The 22,072-nt window shown below is 42.8% G+C and overlaps 1 protein-coding gene across 1 annotated transcript in view; it reads left to right on the top strand.

Moving 5' to 3' along the window:
• The window catches only part of T265_04798 (hypothetical protein), a gene marked incomplete at both ends in the record, with an annotated part of 102,209 nt that extends 92,679 nt beyond the window's left edge, over positions 1-9,530 (top strand). Inside the window, 4 exons of the mRNA XM_009169636.1 lie at positions 3,404-3,489; positions 6,044-6,218; positions 7,093-7,175; positions 9,276-9,530. Coding sequence (XP_009167900.1) covers positions 3,404-3,489; positions 6,044-6,218; positions 7,093-7,175; positions 9,276-9,444 — 513 coding nt within the window. The remainder of the gene's footprint in view (positions 1-3,403; positions 3,490-6,043; positions 6,219-7,092; positions 7,176-9,275) is intronic.
• Positions 9,531-22,072: the final 12,542 nt, after the last annotated feature.

Genomic DNA, 22,072 nt, shown 5'->3' with positions numbered 1-22,072 from the left:
GACACTCGGGAATTCCTAACTAATCACTACTTTTCCGTTTTCCTGTAGCCCTAAATCTTTCAAGAACCGAGTTTATGTGTTTTGATGATAGTCTTGACTGTCGTCGGTTGTCTTGTATTTTTGTTTAAACCGTTTCTTCCTAACAAAAATTCATCTGAAATTTGCAGGATGCACTTATCTAGTTGACTGCAAAGTGAACCGAAGTGACAATGGATTGTCGCCTTTTTTTGATAGCCTTTTCTTGAGCTGATGTCGTGGAAGGTTCAGGAAAAATTAATGACGTTCAGATCTTTATTCGTTTTCCATTGTTAACTGAACTGAAAAACTCACTGGGAGAACGCGAACTTACTGCCGAGCTTCCTGTTCATGTTCATTTCATCCTAGATTTTTATCGATTTTTGTTTATCGCTGTTATTCTTTCTGTATCTGCACGTCTTCACAAACCAAATATGAACACCAGTAATAGATAGATATCGATGTCTGTCCTTAAATTAATAACCAATGTTTTTTCCGAACTTATATTAATTTAGCCAGAAAAACACGTTCGCCGAAACTTAGTCGAAGAACGGATTATTTCATTGTCACAGAAACATAAATTCATCTGTAATTAATCCTTCACTGGGACAAGTTTAAGGCAATAAATCTTAATGTAGTTAGATGTGATTCGAAACCATTACGACTGATGCATTGTATCTTGAGTCAGCGGTGATTGTGTCCTCACAACACGGTATGGCTGAAGTGGCCAAATGAAAAGCAATGCGTTACACGTTCCTTCTTTTGTAGGTTCTGGATAGTTACTTATGCTTTGTTTTGCCTACCCATTGAGAGGGTACTTTCAATGGTGAAGTCCCTTTTGAAGTCACTGCTGAAACTTTTGAGGATCTGCTCCTGTACGGATATAAGAACAGGAAACCATCTAATTAAGACCTTTCTATTCGGCCAACTGGGCGTGGAATTAAGTAGTGCATCTTCTTTGTTGACGAACGATACAAATAGATCAGATCAGGGCGACTTCTCAACAGCTATTCGTGTTACCTCCATATCCTTGCCCGGAAGAGCCAGGGAAACAACACTTGCAGTTTACAAGAGAATGCAGCAACAGCCTTCACCCACGTAATCCATGAGTTCATCATGGTACCATATGAACCCAATTAATCAACCATGATTAAATGTGAATCAGCTGAAGCATTTTCTTTCCATGAAGCTGTATGGAACTTCGATCATCGTCAGTTTTGAGACTTTTGATTCAGAACATTGATGACTGGTTTGTAGTGTGAATTTCACTTTGGGATTGGCGACTCTGTTAGTAATGATTCGTCTCATTTCAATTCCATTCGTGTTGGACAGCCGGCGGTATTTGTCTGGGGGAAAGTGTCCTGATATCCATTGGATGAATGTAGCTGTATCAGTTGCGTCGCCGGTCAGTAGTTTCTCGCTTTAGACCACTAGCCACACTTGGACATGATTGATTTTCCAACTTGTCTGCAGAATGACAAGCGTTTGGTTCTGAAAGCATATCTAGAAACAAGATCGGTATGTCCCCAACAGAGTTGTCGAAACTTCTGATCCCGGACGACAACCTTTCCCCCATTACATGAGCATCTACCCACACTCTGTATGTAATCACCCAAGCACATATTAGCACCTAATCAGAATCATGCCTAGTATGGATCATTACCATTACCTGTCAATCTCAGTTCAACGTTTATCTGGACGATCACAAGAAAAGATTTGACGAGCACAACCCCTATTGATAACGGAAAAGCGGGTTTTGGTTCAGTTACAAAACAACACATCTATTTCTCGTTTTCTTGTGGGCGTGCGTGTGTTGTAAAATCGCACATGCAAAAATTTTTGTTGATTGTGGTTTGTTATCTTGTGGGTTGGTAGATAGCTTGAGGTCCGTAGAGTGGCGTGAAGTCTATGTTGGAAATAGGTAAATTCTGTAGCAGACTGCAGCAGCAGCTTCATCGGTTGAAAATGATTTTCAAAAATATTTTCACGGGCTATTATTTATCGTGACGGGGGATTGTGATTGAATATTCCTGCCCATTTCCGGCCCAACTAGCCGCGACTATAGTTAGATCCAATCATTCATCTCGCGATTACTGCACCTTCCGTTTCAAGGAAGCTCACTCTTGAGCATACGTTACATGAGCACCTGGGGTTGATCAGATCTGGGTACCTCTAGAAGCATCCTCCGCTCGTGGATAGGATGCCGACTCACCGGGATGGGGTTGGCTGTGGGTGTAAACATACATCCAGGAACAAGCAGTACATGTACGATAAGGAAGTGGTAGATCCTAGCTCGACCACCTGGCCATCTGTAGAAATAGTGTATACCCTATGATGGTACCGTATCAAGATGTCCTTTGTTGACTTTGAAATGAAATTACTGACCCGTGAGACTTGTTACTGAAAAAAAGTCTTTGGAGCAGCCATGCCATGTCAATGTTTCCCGAGACCTGGTCACCAGGATAACTAGTTTCACAGTAGATAACACGAATGGCACATGGAGCTCCATCTACCTGTTGTTTCACAGTAACCGGAGGTTGAATCGTACTATCTTTAGACTGGATCTGGATGTCAACTGCGTGGTTTTGGTGCCTATCGACATATGTGATCCTAAGTTGCATGGAATTTCTGGATGCTTCTTTTCTATTCATCCACCCTCCGTTCTCATGTGCTACTAGTGGATTGTGAAATCCGTGTTTCACCCCCTGGCTACTAAGGCACTTAGAATTTTGCACACAGCGAAAACGAAAAAACTGTCCTTTTGGCAGGATATACCACTCATGAGGGTGCTGAAAGCCCTTCGAAAGCCCACGACGGGCTGGTCAAGTAACGCAGTCCTCGAAATTCCGTCAATCCAAATAGCACGAAGTTCGACAAATACCCTCATTTGCATACCAATTCCGTTTTCTTGGGAGGCTCACTGAATCTCTCCCTTTATGGTATTCTTCCCCTACTTGATGAACCCGAAGAAGGGCGAAACTGGTCGTGGGCTGTCGAACAGTTTCCAGCAATCTTATGTATTACGTCCGTAGAGTGTGTTACGGTATCTTGAACATCGTACCGGTTGAAATCTGAGGCGGACTTGTGCAGCACATTCACTTAAAGAGGGCCTCAAACGAGCAATTCAGCTGTGTTCAGTTGTTAAAGCAAAACTGGTGTGCAAATGAGAAAATCCGTCCTATTTTCGTTTCTCGCTTTCCTCTGCCTTACTTTTCTCTCTATATCTTGGTTGTTTCCGCTACAGTGTGTACACACAATGTGGGTGTTTATGGGCCTACGCAAGGTTATATAAGTCGCATAAATGTTTGAGGTGTATTTGCTTTTAATTGATGTCCATATAGAGCCATTTTGCTGATTAACCGACTTTCCTCCTTATTTGCTATTACAGACCAGTTTCAAACTGAGCATCGGTCGCCTTTTTCATTCCATCTCATTGGTGGACGACTCGATAACCCTGACGAACTATCGGTTCCGGTGAGTGTTTATTCTGTAAGCTGGTTTGCAAATTTTCGCGGGCCATCTGCCGCGCCTCCAACGGGTCCATTCACGTAGGGGCAGTGACATAACGGCAGCCTTTGATCCGTGCTCGACAGTGGTCGCTCATACTGATGAAACCACAGTAGTCACGATTGGATCAATGTAGTATTTCTTCCAGTCATTGAGGATAAATTGGGTCTCAGCTATTGATATGTTACCTAATCCCAAAGAGGATTAATGCAAAAGTCAGGATGGTTTCGGATTACTGATTTCCAGTTAAAAGCTCTTGATTTGAAACCTGGAACTCTTTTTGTGCACATGTACAACAAAATTTTTTCAGATAGCAAAACCTTCGACACATTGGAGCAAGACAAGATGAATTTCGCACATTTTGTGAGAGAGTCAATGTCAGTCAATGACGTTAAAAATCAGGGGCGAACAGTCGGCATTTGATGATTGGCTGTCGAAAGTAAAACTTGTCCGAATCATCGCAGAAGCACCAGTTGTTGGTGTTTAAACTGACAGTAATGTTTGTACAGCTGGTCATAGGACAAGGAAAGAATAGGCGATGAATATGTCAGTACGTATGTTAGTATCATAGGACAGGAGGCAACATAGGACGCTGTCTTCACAGCAATGTAATAGGGTCAGGTGAGGATCACAACTGGACAACTGAGCCTCAGGCTGTTGGCACTTCAACTCAACCGGCTTATGTGGAATAATGAAAGTAGCAAGGGATGTTCATAGTCCGCCACGCGCACGTGTTTTGCAGTCCTATTGAGATCCATCTTCCTCGAACAAACCAGTCTTGGACTGTCTTCTCGAGAGCATAAAGTTACGTGAACGTACGAGTGATGTGATTCTCAAAGTGAGATTTCGCGTTAAGCTCAGCCTTGTGTTCAGCACTTTTTCTTCCAATGTGCTGAGACCTCTTCTTTCATTTTATTTCCGTTGATGGTGTTTCATACCGTCCCATATCCCCGGACTTTTCCATATCATCATCCGGAATTAAATCTGCCGAGATAGACACGAAAATATACATTAACATTAAAATACAAAACATTCTGGAGAAGTTAGATTTTCACATATGGCACAGTGCAACACACAAATCATTTGACTCATTGGAAAAGTTGATAGTGAGTTTTTTGTTCTTATCTCTCCTACCGTAATACTGTACACTCTAGGTTTGGGGCGAGATGATCCAAGTGGTTAGAGCGCGGATTTACTGACCCGAAGGTTCGTGGTTCGAACCCGATCTCTGCCTCTCGAAGTCCCCTGTCTAGGCTTGGGCAACCTGGTAGTATCCCAGTCCTCGTGCAACCTTCGGGTGGCATGGCAGCTAGGCACCGAAAGGGTGCTAAAGCTAAAAGATTTTTTCTTATTATTATTACATTCTCGGTTCAATGAGCCTACTTGAGTTACACAATTCTGATCGGGGGTGGTCTGGATCTAATCAGTATATCATGCCTGAGTGTCTCCTTTGTATAGCTACTGCAGAGGAATACCATCTGACCTGATTTATTCATCCTTGTGGAAATTTCTCCTCTGCTTCTTTTCGGTTTAAATGACCTTGTCCTTTTCATCCTTGACCAACTTCCTTAATCCACATCATGCGGACGTGGAACAGAGTCTTCATCCTCATACAGAATTTTTTATGGATTCTGCACTCAGCCCTGTCTTTCGTTTAGGATCGTTGTTAAAAAAATTTTCTGATACAGTGATTGAAGAATTATTAGCTGACCTACATAGTTATCTGCTCTCCGGAGATTTCCATTGACTTCCGTCCCCATTTAATAGTGCATTGGACCGAAAAAAATATTCGTCATTCAGTGGCTGGTACAACAACCACAATCAGCTCAAGTTATCACTGCTCTATTCCCCATCAATCCGCACAGATATCTGTCTAATCGTTTCCCTCACCTTTTATCTACCAGCTGTTTACACAAGTCCATCATTACCCACACTGCAGCCTATTAAGTCGATTGATACGATCACCCGGTTTCTTTCCTTCAATCTACTTGAGCAGCAATCAAATTTCCCCTTTCGCTATTCACGTGATATTCTTCATTATCAACTTCAAAGGTGGTTCATTATCCGGTGATTTCGAATTGGGTTGGGACCAGGGAGTTTCGCCCACCCTCGTCCTTTCGTACTCACTTCGATGGCGGAATATTGTCCTGACAAGTTGGCACAATTTGGAGACATCCGATGTGTCAATGGTTGAGTTTGTGTGTGTATCGAGGCTTATGAATTCGGGTGTATAGGCCTAGCTTGGCGTACGTGGACACCTAACAACTTGAATGGGGCTTTAACATTCATTATACTCTTATTCGAACAGGCCTTTTCGTTGTACCACTAGTTGAATGATTTCTCAGTTCTACTTAACCTAATTAGGTGGTCCTGATACCGACGACAATTGATTTTTTAGCCACACTGGTTGCAACTACATTAGATTAGAACTGGTTGTATGATTTCTTAAGACGTATATGCCTTGTTCCTTGCTTCATTACGAACGAAGTTGAGTCATGGATGTATTTTTTGTATACGACAGGCAAGAAGATCCGTTGCGTATGGAGTATACTTATGCATTGCGCGTACCTGATTCTCTAACCTATTTACCTCTCCGAACTGTGTTCACGAATGACACAGTCAATGGACTGAACTGGAGCTATCTGGATAATTATCTGTGCACTCGTGGAGTTAGTGACTCATACGTACTGTTGCCGGTAAGTCGGTCGGATTTCCTCTCACATACGCTGCCTACTCGCTTTTGCTTTCTGTTACGTCAACAACGAATCAAGCTCAGTGCGGTATTCATATTTAGCTTCAGATCAGGTGACTATTGATGAGTAGATGTTCAAGAAATGTTACATGTCAGGGACGCCCTGAAGTTGGTCCGTCACCTGATAGGTCAGTGGTTTTTCAACCACCTGACGAGCTTGCCCATTCTAGCCCATTCTATTCTTGGTATCAGATCACCATTTAAGGTTCAAGCTTAAGTTCGTAGTAAGTGCAGAAGCAACCGGTAAGTTGTACTTGAACCGAGTCGTTCGATTTTACTAATAGGACCAAGCTTGTCTGTCATGTCTCCGAACTTACTAAATGACGGTATCATTTACACATCAGACCCTTTTATATTATGTGATAGGTGCAGCTTCTGCGCTTCTGACAACATTTGTGCAGCAAGCTGGGATGCAACCGAAACAAAGTTTTCCTATCATGAGCTCGTGGTAACCTACTTAAGTATAGCGGCAATCACTTGGATCTGTGTGGCTCGTCACCTGATACTACCCACTCGAAAAGCCTTTTGTTAAACTATTCACTCGTGATGCAGCATTCTTTCGCATTCCACATCACGGCATCCTTAAATTCTTTTTGGGGTATGCCGAAATCTCAACTGAGATTTTTTCATGGGAAACGGCATAACGATTCGGATTTTCTCGGTTTGTAGGAGTCACTGGATATCGGATTAGCGTGCTCTGTTTTTTATAGATATATTTCAGTTATTCTTTGTGGCCTACTGGTCGTCATTTCCGTCAGTGAAACTTACATTCCACGTAAACAGCTAACTGAGTTCTCATCAACTATTATTGATTGTAGTCGCTCAAATATTGGCGAAGTCGTTTTATGATGTTACCAATCTATTCGAACGAGACAAGACGATTGCAAGATGCCGTAAAGGAGTGAGTTTTTTCAATTAATATAATACGGTAAATTGTCTCACCTACAATGTTTTTTAACATGAGGACGAAGGGGACCAGTCTGTGGTTGGTTGATTAATTAAATGTAGTTAGTCTTCCGAACCGTATGCATCTGGAATTCTAGTCACATCCGGTAGACCTGCAATTATGAGTTTTGGCATGGTGAACAAAGGCTAGATGTTCGTGACCACAGTATAATCTAATATGTTGTGACTCTATACATGCGATCACTGAGAGAGAGATATAAACAGCACATTTTTTTCAGAGCAACTATACTCGGCAAAATTTCGAGTTAAAATCGTACATTTGTAAATTTGTGTTTCCGGATCCATTGTGTGTTAGCGGAGGTTTCAAAATGATTCAGTCCTAAAACTCTACGAAACCCAGAGACTCGTTCAGCATAACTGATGTATTCAGGAGAGCGAGAGACTAGCGAGTATCGCATGGCAGACAGACAAGTGGGCGACCGTGCACGATGTATCCATGTGAATTCGGTTTCTCAACTTTGTTACACGTGGAAACAAAACAATGAACCAGGATTGCTTTCATTTTGTATTCAAACCCACACACCACGGGTCTGATGAGTATAAAGCAATCACCGAATTCCCATTGAATGGATGATTGTCATTCACTTCTGTGCAAGTACTCTCTGGGTTATTCCTCCCTAGATTCTATTCTACGATGGTCAGACCAAGTCGCATGTTGAACCACATCAGTAGTAAGTGTCGTTTTAATGAGAAGAGCCGCGTCTAGAGGATATTAAACAAAAACGACGGGAACTCTTCATCACCGTCATGAAGGCAAATCAACACTGGTGCTCTGCTGCTGTACAACTATAAGTTAGTTGAATGCCTCACTTTAAAGAAGGGAAAAGTGGATGAGGAAATCACCTAGCGCTCGCCTACCACAATCACTCCGAGGTATCTGAAACTTCGGGCACGTTCAGGTAATCTGGATAGAAACTAACAACGACGTCGATTAGGATCCATATCTTGGAGCTTCTTCAATCACTCACAGCCCTAGTCCTGGAAGGCGAATCGCTCCAACAGTACCCACACTTTTCGTCAGCGATTTCGTTTCCCTCTGTCAGGTCAAAGGTTGCCCACCAGTGTTTGCGCCACTTTGAACTGGGTACGTGGAATAGCACTCTTCGGCAAGCGATGATTCGGCATGCGCAATACATGACCAGACCACCTCAGCTTTTGGGGCTGAAAATATTCTCCGAAGTCTTCTGCAGAACCGAACGCTCGCTGGCATCCGCAGACACGAGCCGTGGTTCTGAGACAATGGTTGTCCGCTACTTACACAGACAACGTTTCACAACGCTTTACGTGCAACAAAACAGCTCGTGCTGTAGTCTGATAGACATGTCCTTTAAGATTCAGGGAAATGTTGCTTTTCCACTTGCTTTTCCCAGACACGACCCGAAGGTTAGAATTTCGAGCATTAACTTCATCTGTCACACTACAGTCATAGTCTGTACCACTTCTAAGATGCAAGTGTCTCCTTAGATTGTAAGTGGTGTGTTCAGAAGCATGACCTTGCGACTTGTGGGTCCAGTGGGCATGTCGAAAGACAGGATTTCTGTGGTCAGTTCATCCAAAGACGTCTGAATCTTCTCGTCTTCAACAATGAGAACAATTCGGTCTGCGTATCCTAGACCGACGACTTTTTCATCGGCAGCTTTAGGAAACCTGGGGTTTTGAAGACCTTCCAGAGTTCGTGTCATTATCTCGTCGATTACGACAGTATATAGAAACTACCGTGCTACGCGCTCACTTTACACATTGTTGGTTGTTTCTGCTCTTTCTGAGCAAGGTTGGATACAACATTCAAGCGCTTACATTACAATGTGATACTCGTAATGCAAAGAATATCGAAGTAGCCGTAACTCTTTTCGTCTTACCGACTCCTGCCTTACCATGTTTGAAGTGAATTCGGTGATAGTAATCATTGTTGTGATAAAAATCAGATGAACCTAACAACGTCTGTTTGTTTCCAATATATCTTCTGTGTGTAACTGAATACCAGTGCGGGTATTCAGCTTTTCCATCTTCACTCAACTTAATTTGCCTTATCCAGACGAATGAACACAAACGGTCCCCCGGTGGCTTGTGATGTGTACGAAGACTATCGGCTTATGAACCACGCCAAATTTTGTGAGAATTTTGTCCACTTCATTGAATCCATCAATCGAATTCGTCGCCCTCCCAGCGCGGCACGCAAACCCGCTCGTCAGGTCGGTTTCTAACTGGGCTATATATTGTTTTTGACATTTTGCCCTTTTTTACGGTGTTACCTTTACAGCCTTTTAGATCAAAACCTATTGAGTATCAGTCACTACTGCTTACTCAAATCAGCTGCCGATGTGCTTGAGTAGTGTTTGGGACACCGAACTTCTTTGGTTACGTGCATCACTATTCGAATGCTTTGTAGGCTATGTACTGATTCTAATGGCCCCCCTCAACAAGGACCGTTTTCGACAAACGTAGATAGTCTGATCCGTACCCAGAGTAATAATGGCAACCAGAAACGGCCTGAGCATCAAATCACATGCGCAGTGCATTTTGTTATACTGTCCGTAGCGGTTTGACTTGATAGTTCAACTGTCATATTCGAATCAGAGTAACGAATAATTTGTTTCTTTGTGTGGTCCTTCGGCAATCGGGAACACAGTATATATGGAGGCATAACTAGGAGATCAATTGAACATCTAAAAACAAAGTTCACTGCTTGGAAGTGCCTTACGTAATGATCACCACGAAAGAGTTAACAAACAGTGGTCAGTGCCGACCATTGTACCACAAGATATCCGTTTCAGTGTGCCACTGTTCCTGTCCTGTCGAGCTTGATTGTTCACTCTGATTATTTTTTGAGACAGAGGTTAGCTTTGCACAGTTTCAACAAGAGAAAGCAAGTAACTGGTTTGCCGGTACTCAAAGTACTATCGGAAGTGGTTCGATAGGAATGGGATTGTAATTGGGATCATTCAGTCAACTGCATAACAGTTAAATTAAACTACGATTGCGATTTCTACTTGCTTGTGTTTACCTAACTGGGTAGTGTTCACGAACTCGGACAATCGCCTTGTACGGCTACTGTATTGCGTCCTCCATGAGCACTCGAAAGAGGGCATTAAGTTTAGTTCTAGACCGTGGCAAACCGCACCTTAATTGCACGCTAAGAATGAATTTCCATGGTCGGAAGAATGCCCGTAAATCTGCTGCCGTCTAAGCTATTTCGGTGATTATTTTGAGTCTCCACGATGTCGCTACAGCTAGGGAGTCTCCTTTGAAACGCAAACAGATGAAAACTGGTTCCTTCTCAATTGATCCTCATTTCCTTCTGGGTTTTACCGATCGGGCATCCGTTTTAGATGTATAGGTCTACCGATCGTGTTAATTTACCATTCAGGATGTCATCCGAGCAAATTTTCGTTGTTCTTCCCCTTTTGGTTTGAGGAGACAATCCCCTCAAAATGCGATGCATTTCAGGTCTATTTCCTGTGCACTGTGCTTTATAGTGCTCCATCCCTTCTGACTATTTCACTCTCCAGAAATGTAATGCAGTTCTCGCTCTAGCATTAGACGTTCAAGAAGGCTTGATCAAATTCTGTGAGAATTTGATTTAATTAAATCTAGCTGTCGTGAGGTCGACTTTGCCGTTTGCGTGTTATTTAGATATGTTTAATTTTCCCAAGATAGTATTCGCATACTGATTTTCAAGCAAACGGTTGTAACTGACTGCAAACCCTTGCTCCAGAACCTTTGTGATGGTGAGGTTTATCCGACAAAAGCGCAACAGCTTTAGTGTAAACAAACGGGTGCAAGATTACAGGGGGTGCCGTGGTATTTAAAGCGTACTTTTGACCTTGAATGAAGACTGTTTCGTCGATTTGGAAAGATTGATTGGCACCGATTCTACGTCATGCCTGAGCACTCGAGCATCGACGGTCGTCACTGATTGGCTGCTGGAACGTACAATCGATAGCTGGATTTTTCGGCCCATGGACTTGTTAGTCTTCCTGAGGCGCTTTTGACTGACTTGTTGACTCCTAGTACATCTCAGACGTTCTGGCCTACCCCCGTGTATGTATCAACCAGCAGTGGGCAAAGTAAGGATTCTATCGTAACACAATCTTCCTCCATAGATTTTACTGTGGTTGGAATAACTATGTTATGCCTATGTATGGTTGAAAACTTCTTCAGGTTGTCCGTTAGTTACACAGGTCTATCATTTCAAGAAGTGGTATACCGATAAAAAAAATGGCGTGACATTAAGTGAGAACATCTGCTCTTCGGTTGTGCCCAGCTATCTGATCGAACTCGAATGTGCTACCAAAGCTATACTTGGCAGTAAACCGTCTAAGTGACTCCAGATTTTTTGCCAATCATTAAGCAACTCAAGGGTATAGAGTTGAAGGTCTGTGAAATCGTGATTTGGTGGTTCCAGTCCGAACATAAACGTTCAAATTTAACTACCTTAATGTTTCTCTTCTGTTTTTGCCGATCAACGTCATGGAAAGTGGTCTTTTAATTTGATAACTCATTGCTCTCTGTCTCCATTCTCCTGAATCTTGACCCACTGCTCCCACCAACACTACACTTTTGTGCCTGATGAATTTAATCATTACAACTTTATTACATTCTATATGGACTTTTGAATCTTAGTTAGACTATACGTTGATTTGAACAACCCAGTGAAAACCGCCGTCAACTGGCATACATTTGTATGGAAAGGGTCTAGAACTCAAAGACACCGATGGCTGATTTTTCACGGATATATAAGGGTCACCGTATTCCGCCTTACACTCAGTCAGAAATGACCATTGACCCTCGATAAGGTATACTCTTTGTGAAGATCGCTTGGTTTCATTATAATTACCTGGGAGAAAGGAATGCACATAAAGGCTGATGCTCGTGAACTCCGACTTTTTATGATCGCTGGATGTAACATTGTTGTTCTTGATATTTCATCACCAATTGAATCAATATTTTCAGTACGTAACGATTCGTAGGTGTGTGACCTGTATGTCCACCTCTGTGTTGTGGTTTTTCTCAGCCTTTGTTTTTTCACTATCCTATCGCCTTGTGTCGTTTCCACCTCTCATTGTTTGTTTTCACCTTTCTGGTCGGATGGTGACCTAGTTATTTATGGGTTGTCCTTTGTGATCGATAGATACGACAACGTGCGGAACCCCATGGTTTGGTCCCGTCGTCCGTTATTTACGAAACACCACCACAGCTCAGGTCACTTTTGTCAATTTTCCCATGGACTATTGGATCCTCTAGTAGTGAAGACAACAGTGTGTGGCAGCTGTGTGGATGTGTGTGGTCACACACCCGACTGATGTATGCTTCGTGGTTTTCCCAGGGTTACCTTACTTAATCTGTTTCGAGAATTTCCGTTGAAAGTGGTAAATTTTTTCACTCGCGATTCTCTGCCTTTTCATTTTACTCGGGTGTCAAGTGCGCGTCAACGCTGGTATGAGTAGTGCATCCATGGTTAGACAGTTCCCATTATTCAGCGAATAAACGTAATGATAACGAAACTCAGTTTATAACACAACAGGGCAGCCGCTAAGACAGTACCGTAGCGAATCCTTCGCATGCACTGTCTCCTGACTTAGGGGGCACTGTAAACTAGATCAACAGAATTGTGTAACTTTAACGTTCAGCCGTAACATGTTCATGGCCAGTCAAACCTGGATCCTCGTTAAGGATTGGTTTGTCATCATACTTGGGATTTCACGACTATCTAGACAAGACAGAGATTGTGCTGTATGCGAACGTGCATAAGTGCATAAGTGGTTCGTGAAAAAAGGAATATAAATGCTTTGGTACAACACCCCTTGAAAACTATGCGGCAACCCACGACCGATTTCACATTCTGTAGGATCACCATGCAGACTTGGTCCTCGGATTCCCACCAATCCTGATTCGTACTTTGAATACCATCGAACTTGGTTTTAGGCGGATGATTTTCAAGGGATACCCAACTTTCATCAGCAAGTTAAAACATAAACCTACATCTGGTAGCCAGTTCAATCAGAACTCTATCAGCCCAACCGAACTAGTGACAGTTCAACCCACCATTCGGCCAGTCGAGCGCTATTCTTGGTTGTGATTCTGTTTGCCAAGCTTCTAAGTTATACTACAAACGTTCCGTCATCAATCAGAGAGGGCTAGAACAGGATTTATTTATTGGCTGAACAGTCTCCGGAAGTAATCTCTACACAGGTGTTCGGTGTTTACTTCGACAGGATAAATCAGGAAATCTTGAATTAACCTTTATGAGGGGATGATACTTTTTTGGGGAACCTATGAGGTAGATGACTGTATATAAGTTCGCATTCACATGGTTGTTATCACCCGTCCCGTTTTGGTAGTATTCTTACTGGTTTGATGGTGTGCGTTCTGTGACAGAATTGTGAATTCTAGGAGTGGTGCACAGCACATTTTCTATGGTAATATATCAAATCATATTGGTGTCAGCAGATTAAGTATCAATGTGTGTCATAGGTTCACATTTAGTGTATTTTGCCTTGAGCATTTCACACGTCTTTGAATGCTCAACCTTCGATTCGTTTCCTCTTTCTGTCGCGTCCTCTGTGTACCGCCACCATGGTGTTTATCCGAGGTTTCCCGTACCTGTCCCACTTATCCTGTTCACAATCTGGTCAACGTCCAGCTCCCGTCTTTTATATCATTCTCCCTCTTAGACCCGTTGTTTTGTCTAGCCAAGTGCGTTTGTGGTGTTTAAGTGGGCATATACCAACTTCTTATTGCAATCCACCGGTCTGTGTGCAAGTGCGGTGTACACGAGACCTACTCAGGTAAAATGACAGCCTATTCAATCGTGATTGACAGGCTTTCAGGTAAGTAGGTTTGCGCCACTGAGCAAGGGAAGAACGCACCAAGTGAGATTGATCAGGTTGCCATTTTTCCGTTCGAGTGGGCTTTCACAGTGACATACGTCTTTTCGGTGCAGTATCTGCGCTTCGCTTACGGTTCCAACCCCCATCCTCCAGAATCCATCCGGAGGTTTAATTGGGCTGGGACATTGAGACAGACAGCCGACTTTCGTTCAAGTTGCGGATGAATGCATTGATGTTAATCTACATTAAGCACAAAACGGTTAAATTTTTTTGTCTTGCGTTTCTCACGGCAAAGCTGGGAACCATGTGAAGCTACATTCTACAATAGACGATCTGTTAGATTAGAAGGTGTAGTTCTTTTCAGTAATTATTCACCTGCTTCGGTTCACTGCCTCTAACAGGTGCTTCCCCCGTTGCTGGGACCTACCTGCTGCTGTTCGCAATAAATTACATGGAAAGTACTTATGGTAGTTAGGCGTCATTCTTTGTTCGTTTTGCAATCTGTCCCCGTTCCTGTAAGCACCTGGTTCTTAGCCGGAACTATGATAATCTTGATTGACGTGTATTTCAAATTTCTTGTTGAACCAAATCTAACAAAACCCCTGGGATTCTTGTTCGTCCTTCTTCAAAATTGCGTCAGCTGCCGAAACCCTGTTGCTGCAATCATCGTTTCTCCACCTGTGTTGCTAGACTTAACCCATACGCCAGACTATCGCTGTACCCCACAACACCCCCACGGTGTAACGCTTGATTTTTTTTAAAAAAAAAGTCTAAGGTATTGTGTCTGTTTCGATTCTACGGTGTTACTGGAGCAGTCAGAAGGACTTCCAGCTATGAACATGAGTGGCTTTTGTGACGCACATTTATAACCGCTATCTGTGCTCTCCGGTGAACTGTTAATTGGCACTCTAGAATTAGGCGAGCACGTGTTTTTAGCAGTTTCAACATAAACAGTTGAGGACCATTAGACTCGTATAAACGGAAACAAGAGTTGCTTAGTGTCAGAATGACAATTTTTCCCGTGCGGTGATGGGGTACAGTGAAGGTTCATCATTTCGCCCGACATAAGTTTTATAGCTCGACTCGATTTTGTTCACCTATCCCACCAAAATTGTACCCCACAGTGATTCATCATCACTCAGAAATCTTGTACATACCACAGTTTTGTTCAAGAGGCCAAGTGGATTTCTTGTTGTAGACTGTGGTATTTGGGAGTAACTGCAGTGGTGCTGACTTTACAAATTTACACGAACCAAATCTTTTTCGCCTGTTTTGGTTCGTAGTATCGTTTAAGCAGTTTGTAGTAATGAAAAGTCCGTAAGATGAAGGAATGAAGGCATCTGATCTCTAGTTGTCTTGCACGTCGAAAAAGAGGGGTATGTTGTAGGCAGTTAATAGATACAAAAAGTAACTTTTCAATCAAACTGAAAGGACAATTCTAATCTGTACCAGATGAGGGGGAGCGGTCATTGTCACGTATGAAAAAGCAATGTCTACGAGATTTTAAGTCAACGTAGCAATAACTTTACACCTAAAAGCTACGAATACTGCAGGTCAGACCGTTCCGTTTGTGCGATTCTAGTGAAGCGGAGCGATGGGATTTGACATTTTACTGCGAGGATTGCGATACTTTGCCCGGACAGCATGTTACCTAGTAGTAAAAATGAACCAATAGGGATACCACTCATGGTAAGTATTTAAGGGAGCGGAGCATAGCAAGCATAAGTGAAAACGAAATAATGAGGATACTAATCATAGTAGGCATCCCAGGGTACAAAACTTTTGTGTGAGTAACCCCACGGTTTGACTGTGCAGTGCGGCTAAATTTCAAAGGCTTTTCAATCATCATCTGTGGATGGCGTACATCAAGCGTGATAAACCGCTTTGAGCGCTTGCAGTTGCCGACTAGTCTAGAAGGCCTTTCACTACAACTCTGAACTGTTCCCTACTTCACCCTGTTGATCTGCACTTCGTTCCACATCCCCTTTGTTTGTTAAAGCTCATAGACCGTGAATGATATTTCATTTTCCGGACCGAGCGACTCCATCTGTTTTCATATTCTTAAAACTGGATCGCTGTCCATTATCTGGAACGTTCAGGCGCCGCTCGCACTATTCAACCCTATCTGTCATTTCACTTGTTCTGGCGCATCAGATCCCTTCCACACGTGCGTGATTTTCCTAGTCACCAAGCATCTCAATACCTTGAAGAGCTCATTTTATGAATCATATCTGTATACTGCCGTGTGACATTAGTTCAGACTAACGATGAATCAGTGGGATTTATTCACTTCCTCAGTATGCACAGTGGCTGCACGAATTGCGTGTATCCGAACACTCGTTACTTGATTAGGAAAGTCATAGTTTGCTCACATTCCCATATCAGTGCCATCATACAGCTGCAACACCTAGTTGTCTCTACAAATTCTATCTGATTTGTTCCATTCAGAACACCATCTTCGATAAGGTTTGTGTTAACGGATATAACTTGCCATTTTTCAATATCTGTTCAGTTGATGTTATCGGACGCAGACTGTCTGACACATAATGACATATGGGAGTGTGGATGTGCCTATAAACTTCAGTTTGTCACATTTATCTTCCATTGTCATCCTTTGCTTTCGTTCACTGTCCGAGAGATAATCGTCTATCTGTAGTTTGCCTGCCAATCTAGTGGTGCGGACACCTAGTTTGTCTACAACTTTCGCTTTCTTAGTGGTGTTAACTTTGACACACAGGTGATTCCATGACATTTGGCTAATTTGGACAGGTTTTCATGTGCGGTTTTTAAAGCTTCTTCCCTTGTGTCTAGGACACTAAAACCATTTTCCTAAAGGTCGCTCTATAAACTCGAGCAATCCCGACAACCCGGATTCCCCTTCCGTCGAGTTATCTCTGCAATACAATTAAGAAACCTCCAACTCCATTCAGTTCTACCTCTGAAAAGGAAACTATCTACTATCTAGATACTTGTCTGCCCGAAATTACCAACTTCTAATTAGACTTTGGAAATGACAATGCTTTTTACTAAAAGACTGACCTAGACCGTCCAGCATTGGTGTACATATGGATCTGTCCCCAGCAGCAACCGAAACTACGCATAGTTGCTTACATTATTCGACTGATTCATTGATGGCCTTCTCGGAACGCATTTTTATATTACGGAATTCGAAACACACTCAGGCTTTTCCAACCTATGCCTCATTGAGTCATTTCAAGCCACATCACTGTGTGCTTTCTCTTCGTGCCACCTGTTTAAGAATTAGGATTTGTTGTCAGAGGTGCCAAGTCATTGTGCTGTAAGGTAAAACGTACAGCACTATCTTGTCGAGGATGAAAGGTGTATTGCGCGAGCCGTCATGAAAATATTCGAACTGCCGTTGAAATTTGATGGTGAGTATTGAGTTCATTCGCACGTTTATTCAATAGCTATACATGTTGCACTTAACCCATGCCCACGGAGGACAATATGGGAGCATAGGATCTTACTGAGGCTGCGTATGGGAGAGTGGAGCCTTAATGTAAGCGCACCCATCGCTTCGACTCACTTCAGCAGTGGTATTCGAGCTCAGTCCATGTCGTTTCTTGGAAGAATATTCGATGTGGTTTTATGACATGGTAGTGCAAATGAAACCATTTTGCTTCCCATTGTATTTGGTAGACACTTTGATGCGTTATGTTTTCACCCGGTGAATTTCACTTGGGCGACGTGACGAAAAAGCGCTCAGTAACGGTCAGTCGAAGCAAACGACGGACGTGGGTTACTATACCTCAAGGCCCGTCATTTAAAAATGTACTATCGGCATCACAAGGTCGCAGGTGGTCTTCTGTGAATTAATCACATTGAGTAAACTGTAGTAGATGAGTTTGCAATCCTCTAAGATGCTGTGAAACAAATTCAGCATGCCACTGCTAAATAGCATGTGTGAATTTTTCGGAGCATAGCGTGTACGATACAAGGGGATTAGGGAAGTAGTCTCCATTCATGGGTAGTCCACATCAGAGATAACGACCGCGGTGTGCATCTGTTGCTCTTAAAACCGAGCTTTTTTATCAGGCCCGTGGTGAAAATTTGTGAAAACTGGGTTCGAACCGTGATCCTCATGAGTTTGGAGTTAGATGGACTCAAAAGATGGAAACCAGTGGTGCGCGACTTTATTTCCAACAGGATCTGCGGATGCTGGACTCCATCCTTTCTTTTACGATCGGAAAACTGTTAACTATGATGATGGTTTTTAGTGCAACTTTTGGGGGAAACCTCCCGTTGTCAAGAATCTGTTTGGCTAATATTTCGAAGTCTTCAGGGCTTCTGCAGATATTTATTATAATGAAGATCCAACACCAAAACCTTCTGATAAAAATATTTCTGATGGATCCCCAGAAACCGTAAACTAGGCCTTTATCTTTATCCCACCGAAACCGAACAGTGTAACTCAGTTTTCAATACAAAATATGTTACTACGTAGTATCGTGAACTCAAAACTTCTACACACAAAAATTAAATATTATATTTCAATGTAGTAAGTATAGTACACGTTTTGCCCCATGAGACGTTCTTCCTGCACGTGCTGCCTCAAACCCGTCTGACCTTGACCCTTTCACTGAAGATGATGGAGGATGGATTTAACAAACGTTCAGTGGAAGCATTATTATATGAGACCCATCGTTAGAGTCAGCTGCGCCCGTGGTGCACACGCATAGCGATACCCATACGATCAACTTCCAGCCGTGCATATCATCGGGAACTCAAAAGTCTCCACAACTCGAATCGTTGCATCTCGAATGGTTGTTTTTTTTTCGTGGACATCCATTTTACTTTTGTACTCACACGTCTCTACCCCTTATTATGAGTTTCTTGATAGAATTATTTTCTGTAGATCAAGCAATCTTCACAGAATCCTCAATCTAACCGCACCATATTCTCACTAACCCTACGATCGTTTATACTGTGTTAAGACAATGAATGTTTCTTCGTGTGCTCCGTTTTTCTCTTCGTATTTTCTCAAGACCATCCATGTGTTTTATCCAGCGCTTGTTAGCCTCCATGCAGCATATTAAATGCAGCTCGGTGGTTAGAGGATGAACTTACTGATTGGGAATTACGTCGTTCGAATCCGACTCCAGCATCTCTACTTATGCTGTCTAGGCTTCGGCAAGCTGGCACTATCCCAGTCGTCGGCCTTCCTTCGGATAACATGGAGGCCAGGTACCGAGAGCGTGTTACAGCTAAACAATTATTATCACTATTGTCATTTCGGTTGGCACGCCTCCCAGTTGGACATATGATATCTGAAGTCCACTGTGTCAACTGGTCCCTAGGGATATAGCACTCTGGAAACATCCAGCCTGCCATCATTGATTGGTGCAATCTTTGATATACAGCGCTGGTAAGAAGTTTTCCTCATTTCCAATGCTATCGCCTCAGATTGTTGAACAGACTTTGGCTCTCCTCACTATACACACAAGGGAGATGTATAACTGCCAATTAAAAGTAGCTTCTAACAGTCACGGTGACATCTACGTCGCAGTAGTTACACGGGCTTGGCGAACCAACACGTGTTACGCTTCTTCTTGAAGCAGACTCTTGGGACTGTTCCTACTCATGACGTGTCCAGCTAGAATTCCCAGAACAATTTTTGTTCCTGTTGTGTGTTCAATGTATTGAGTTAGGTAAGGCTTCAGGGGGACGTTCTCCAACTTTTTCGGTGACTGGTTTCGTCCGAGTCCTGTTTCAGCCAGTATGGGATGAATTCTAGCCTTTCCGGTAGCAAAAGCTGTCAGATTCACCCCCTAAAAGATCACCATTTGCAGCGTTAATTCTCCAAAGATAAAGACTTAAAGCTTCGTATCAAACGTCTTCAGCCCCGATCACATCTCAGATTACAACGCACTATAGCGCTGATTCGTCTGAATCGGCCATTTTCGATCAGCTCAGTCTGCGGTCTCCGTGATTGGTTTTACTGTTTCCAAGCCTGAGCAGCTTTCAACCGTAGAATATTAATGAGTTACACTCGTGCGAAACAGAGCTTATTTTGGTTAGTAGTTGATCGCGCCAGCGTTTTGTATACAAATGTACATATATGCTTCTCTCTTTCTTAGTTAAGTCAGGGCGTGCAAAACAGAGGGCAACTACGGTGACAAAAGCTGCCTGCAACCATACTCTCTGTGTTCACGTTACCTGACACCATCGTTTCCACGTTGTGTGATTTTCGAGACCCAAATCTTCTTCCTGTCTTTACAGCCCAGATGACAAATTCCCCAGATAGAATCTCTAAGACATTGAATATCTGTCTAACGATAGATATTCAAATGTGCGTGCTATGCAGATCCATCTACTACCCACAAGCTCAGTATGGTGGCATCACACTTTAGGATATCCCAGAGGACAACAGCTCCTGTTCTTTTTTTGTTTTCAATCCATGATATTTCGCTTTTCCGCGATTTAAGCGCCAACTTAATCAGTATGGTACCCCCCTGTAAAGTCTGGCGTGTGTGGTGCACAATTCACCGCCGTACAACAGATAAGATATGGACCTGATCGCAAAAGGGTTACTCCCGCAACATGTGTGTGTGTGTGTGTGAACACAACCTTTATGTCACATCACCACCTCTGGTGTCGGTTGGGTTAGTCATAAATCCTAACATCTATCCGGTCCCACTGTGGATCCCCACCCAAGATTGAATGATTACTGACTCACCTCATCGTATGATATATATCCATGCCAAGGTACCGATTATATGATTGCACGAGACGCGAATCCATTAGTTTCCGCCTGGTAGCATAAATACAGGTGTTTCGATAGCATCTTTCATGGGAAAATCGATGTAGACTCTAAGAAATTTATTTAAGAAGAACCATTTCTTGTTCATAGAGCGTGTTTCGTCGTGAAACTCGTTTGACGCCGTTCACTAGGTGTGTAGAGCGCTTTGTTTGTCTTCACCGAAGGAAACCGGTTGGTAGGTACGATATGTTTTCGGTGTTGTGTGTAGTTCAAATAATTCCACCAGGTAATCGGCTGTCAACGAGCCAAAGCATTGTACTTATCTCTGTCCTATTCTCCGCACTAAGGATCGTAACTGAATTATTACGAGTTAGAGCTATGAGCCGGTACCTCCAATACCGCCTTTTCCGAACACCGAAAATTCACTGAATTGACACTCTAAAGAATTCATCGGGCAAGAAATGAAGTACTAGTCCTCAATATCAAAGTTCCGTGGATCGTGAGTGGAGACTTTTTCAACATGATCAAAGGGTTTTCAGCCGCCCGTCATTAGCATCAAAAAGGACATTCGAGGACAATGTTTGATGAGGAAACCGTTGATGAACGCGTGAAACCTTGTCGAGTACAGAAACCGTATTAGTCTGTCAATGGGACCGATTAGTATTTTGGATTCTGGAGGAGAATGGATTTCGGCTCGCGGCTATCTTCATCGTCAGAGCGTCTATAGTTAACGATTATTCAAATGGTCTGAGATTCCCCTTGGATATTCGTCAATCTAGGAGCTAGCCAACACTATAATCATGGGACTCGAAGTCCTTGATTAGAGCAGTGACCCTAATATATATGTATATATGTATGTATGTATTAAGCGTAGCTTAGTTTCTGGTATATCTACGTAGTGTTGGCTAACTTGGAAGTTCCGGGTTCGTGTCTCCCAAGAAATTCATGAGATGCGCATGACTGATGATTTGAAACAAGGCTAAAGCAAATATACACTCATCTGCAAACTAATTTGGTTCTTTCGAGAGACTCACCTGGAACCCAGCTGAATCTCTCGTTTTTTATGATGTTCTCAGGCAACTGAATGTGCTGCACCAGGCCGCCTCATGTTTCAGTTGCTACGATATTTGAAATATCGCGATACATGTATATGTGTAATGTACTACCGGTCGTGGGCTGTCGATGGATTTTCAGCAACCTTATGAGTAGTACATTACACATATACGTGTATCGCGATATTTCAAATAGCGTAGCGACTGAAACATGAGGCGGCCTGGTGCA

Source organism: Opisthorchis viverrini (genome assembly GCF_000715545.1).
Source record: "Opisthorchis viverrini unplaced genomic scaffold opera_v5_83, whole genome shotgun sequence".
NCBI lineage: Eukaryota > Metazoa > Platyhelminthes > Trematoda > Opisthorchiida > Opisthorchiidae > Opisthorchis > Opisthorchis viverrini.
Note: the sequence above shows the minus strand (reverse complement) of the source record. Positions and strands in the feature narration are given on the sequence as shown.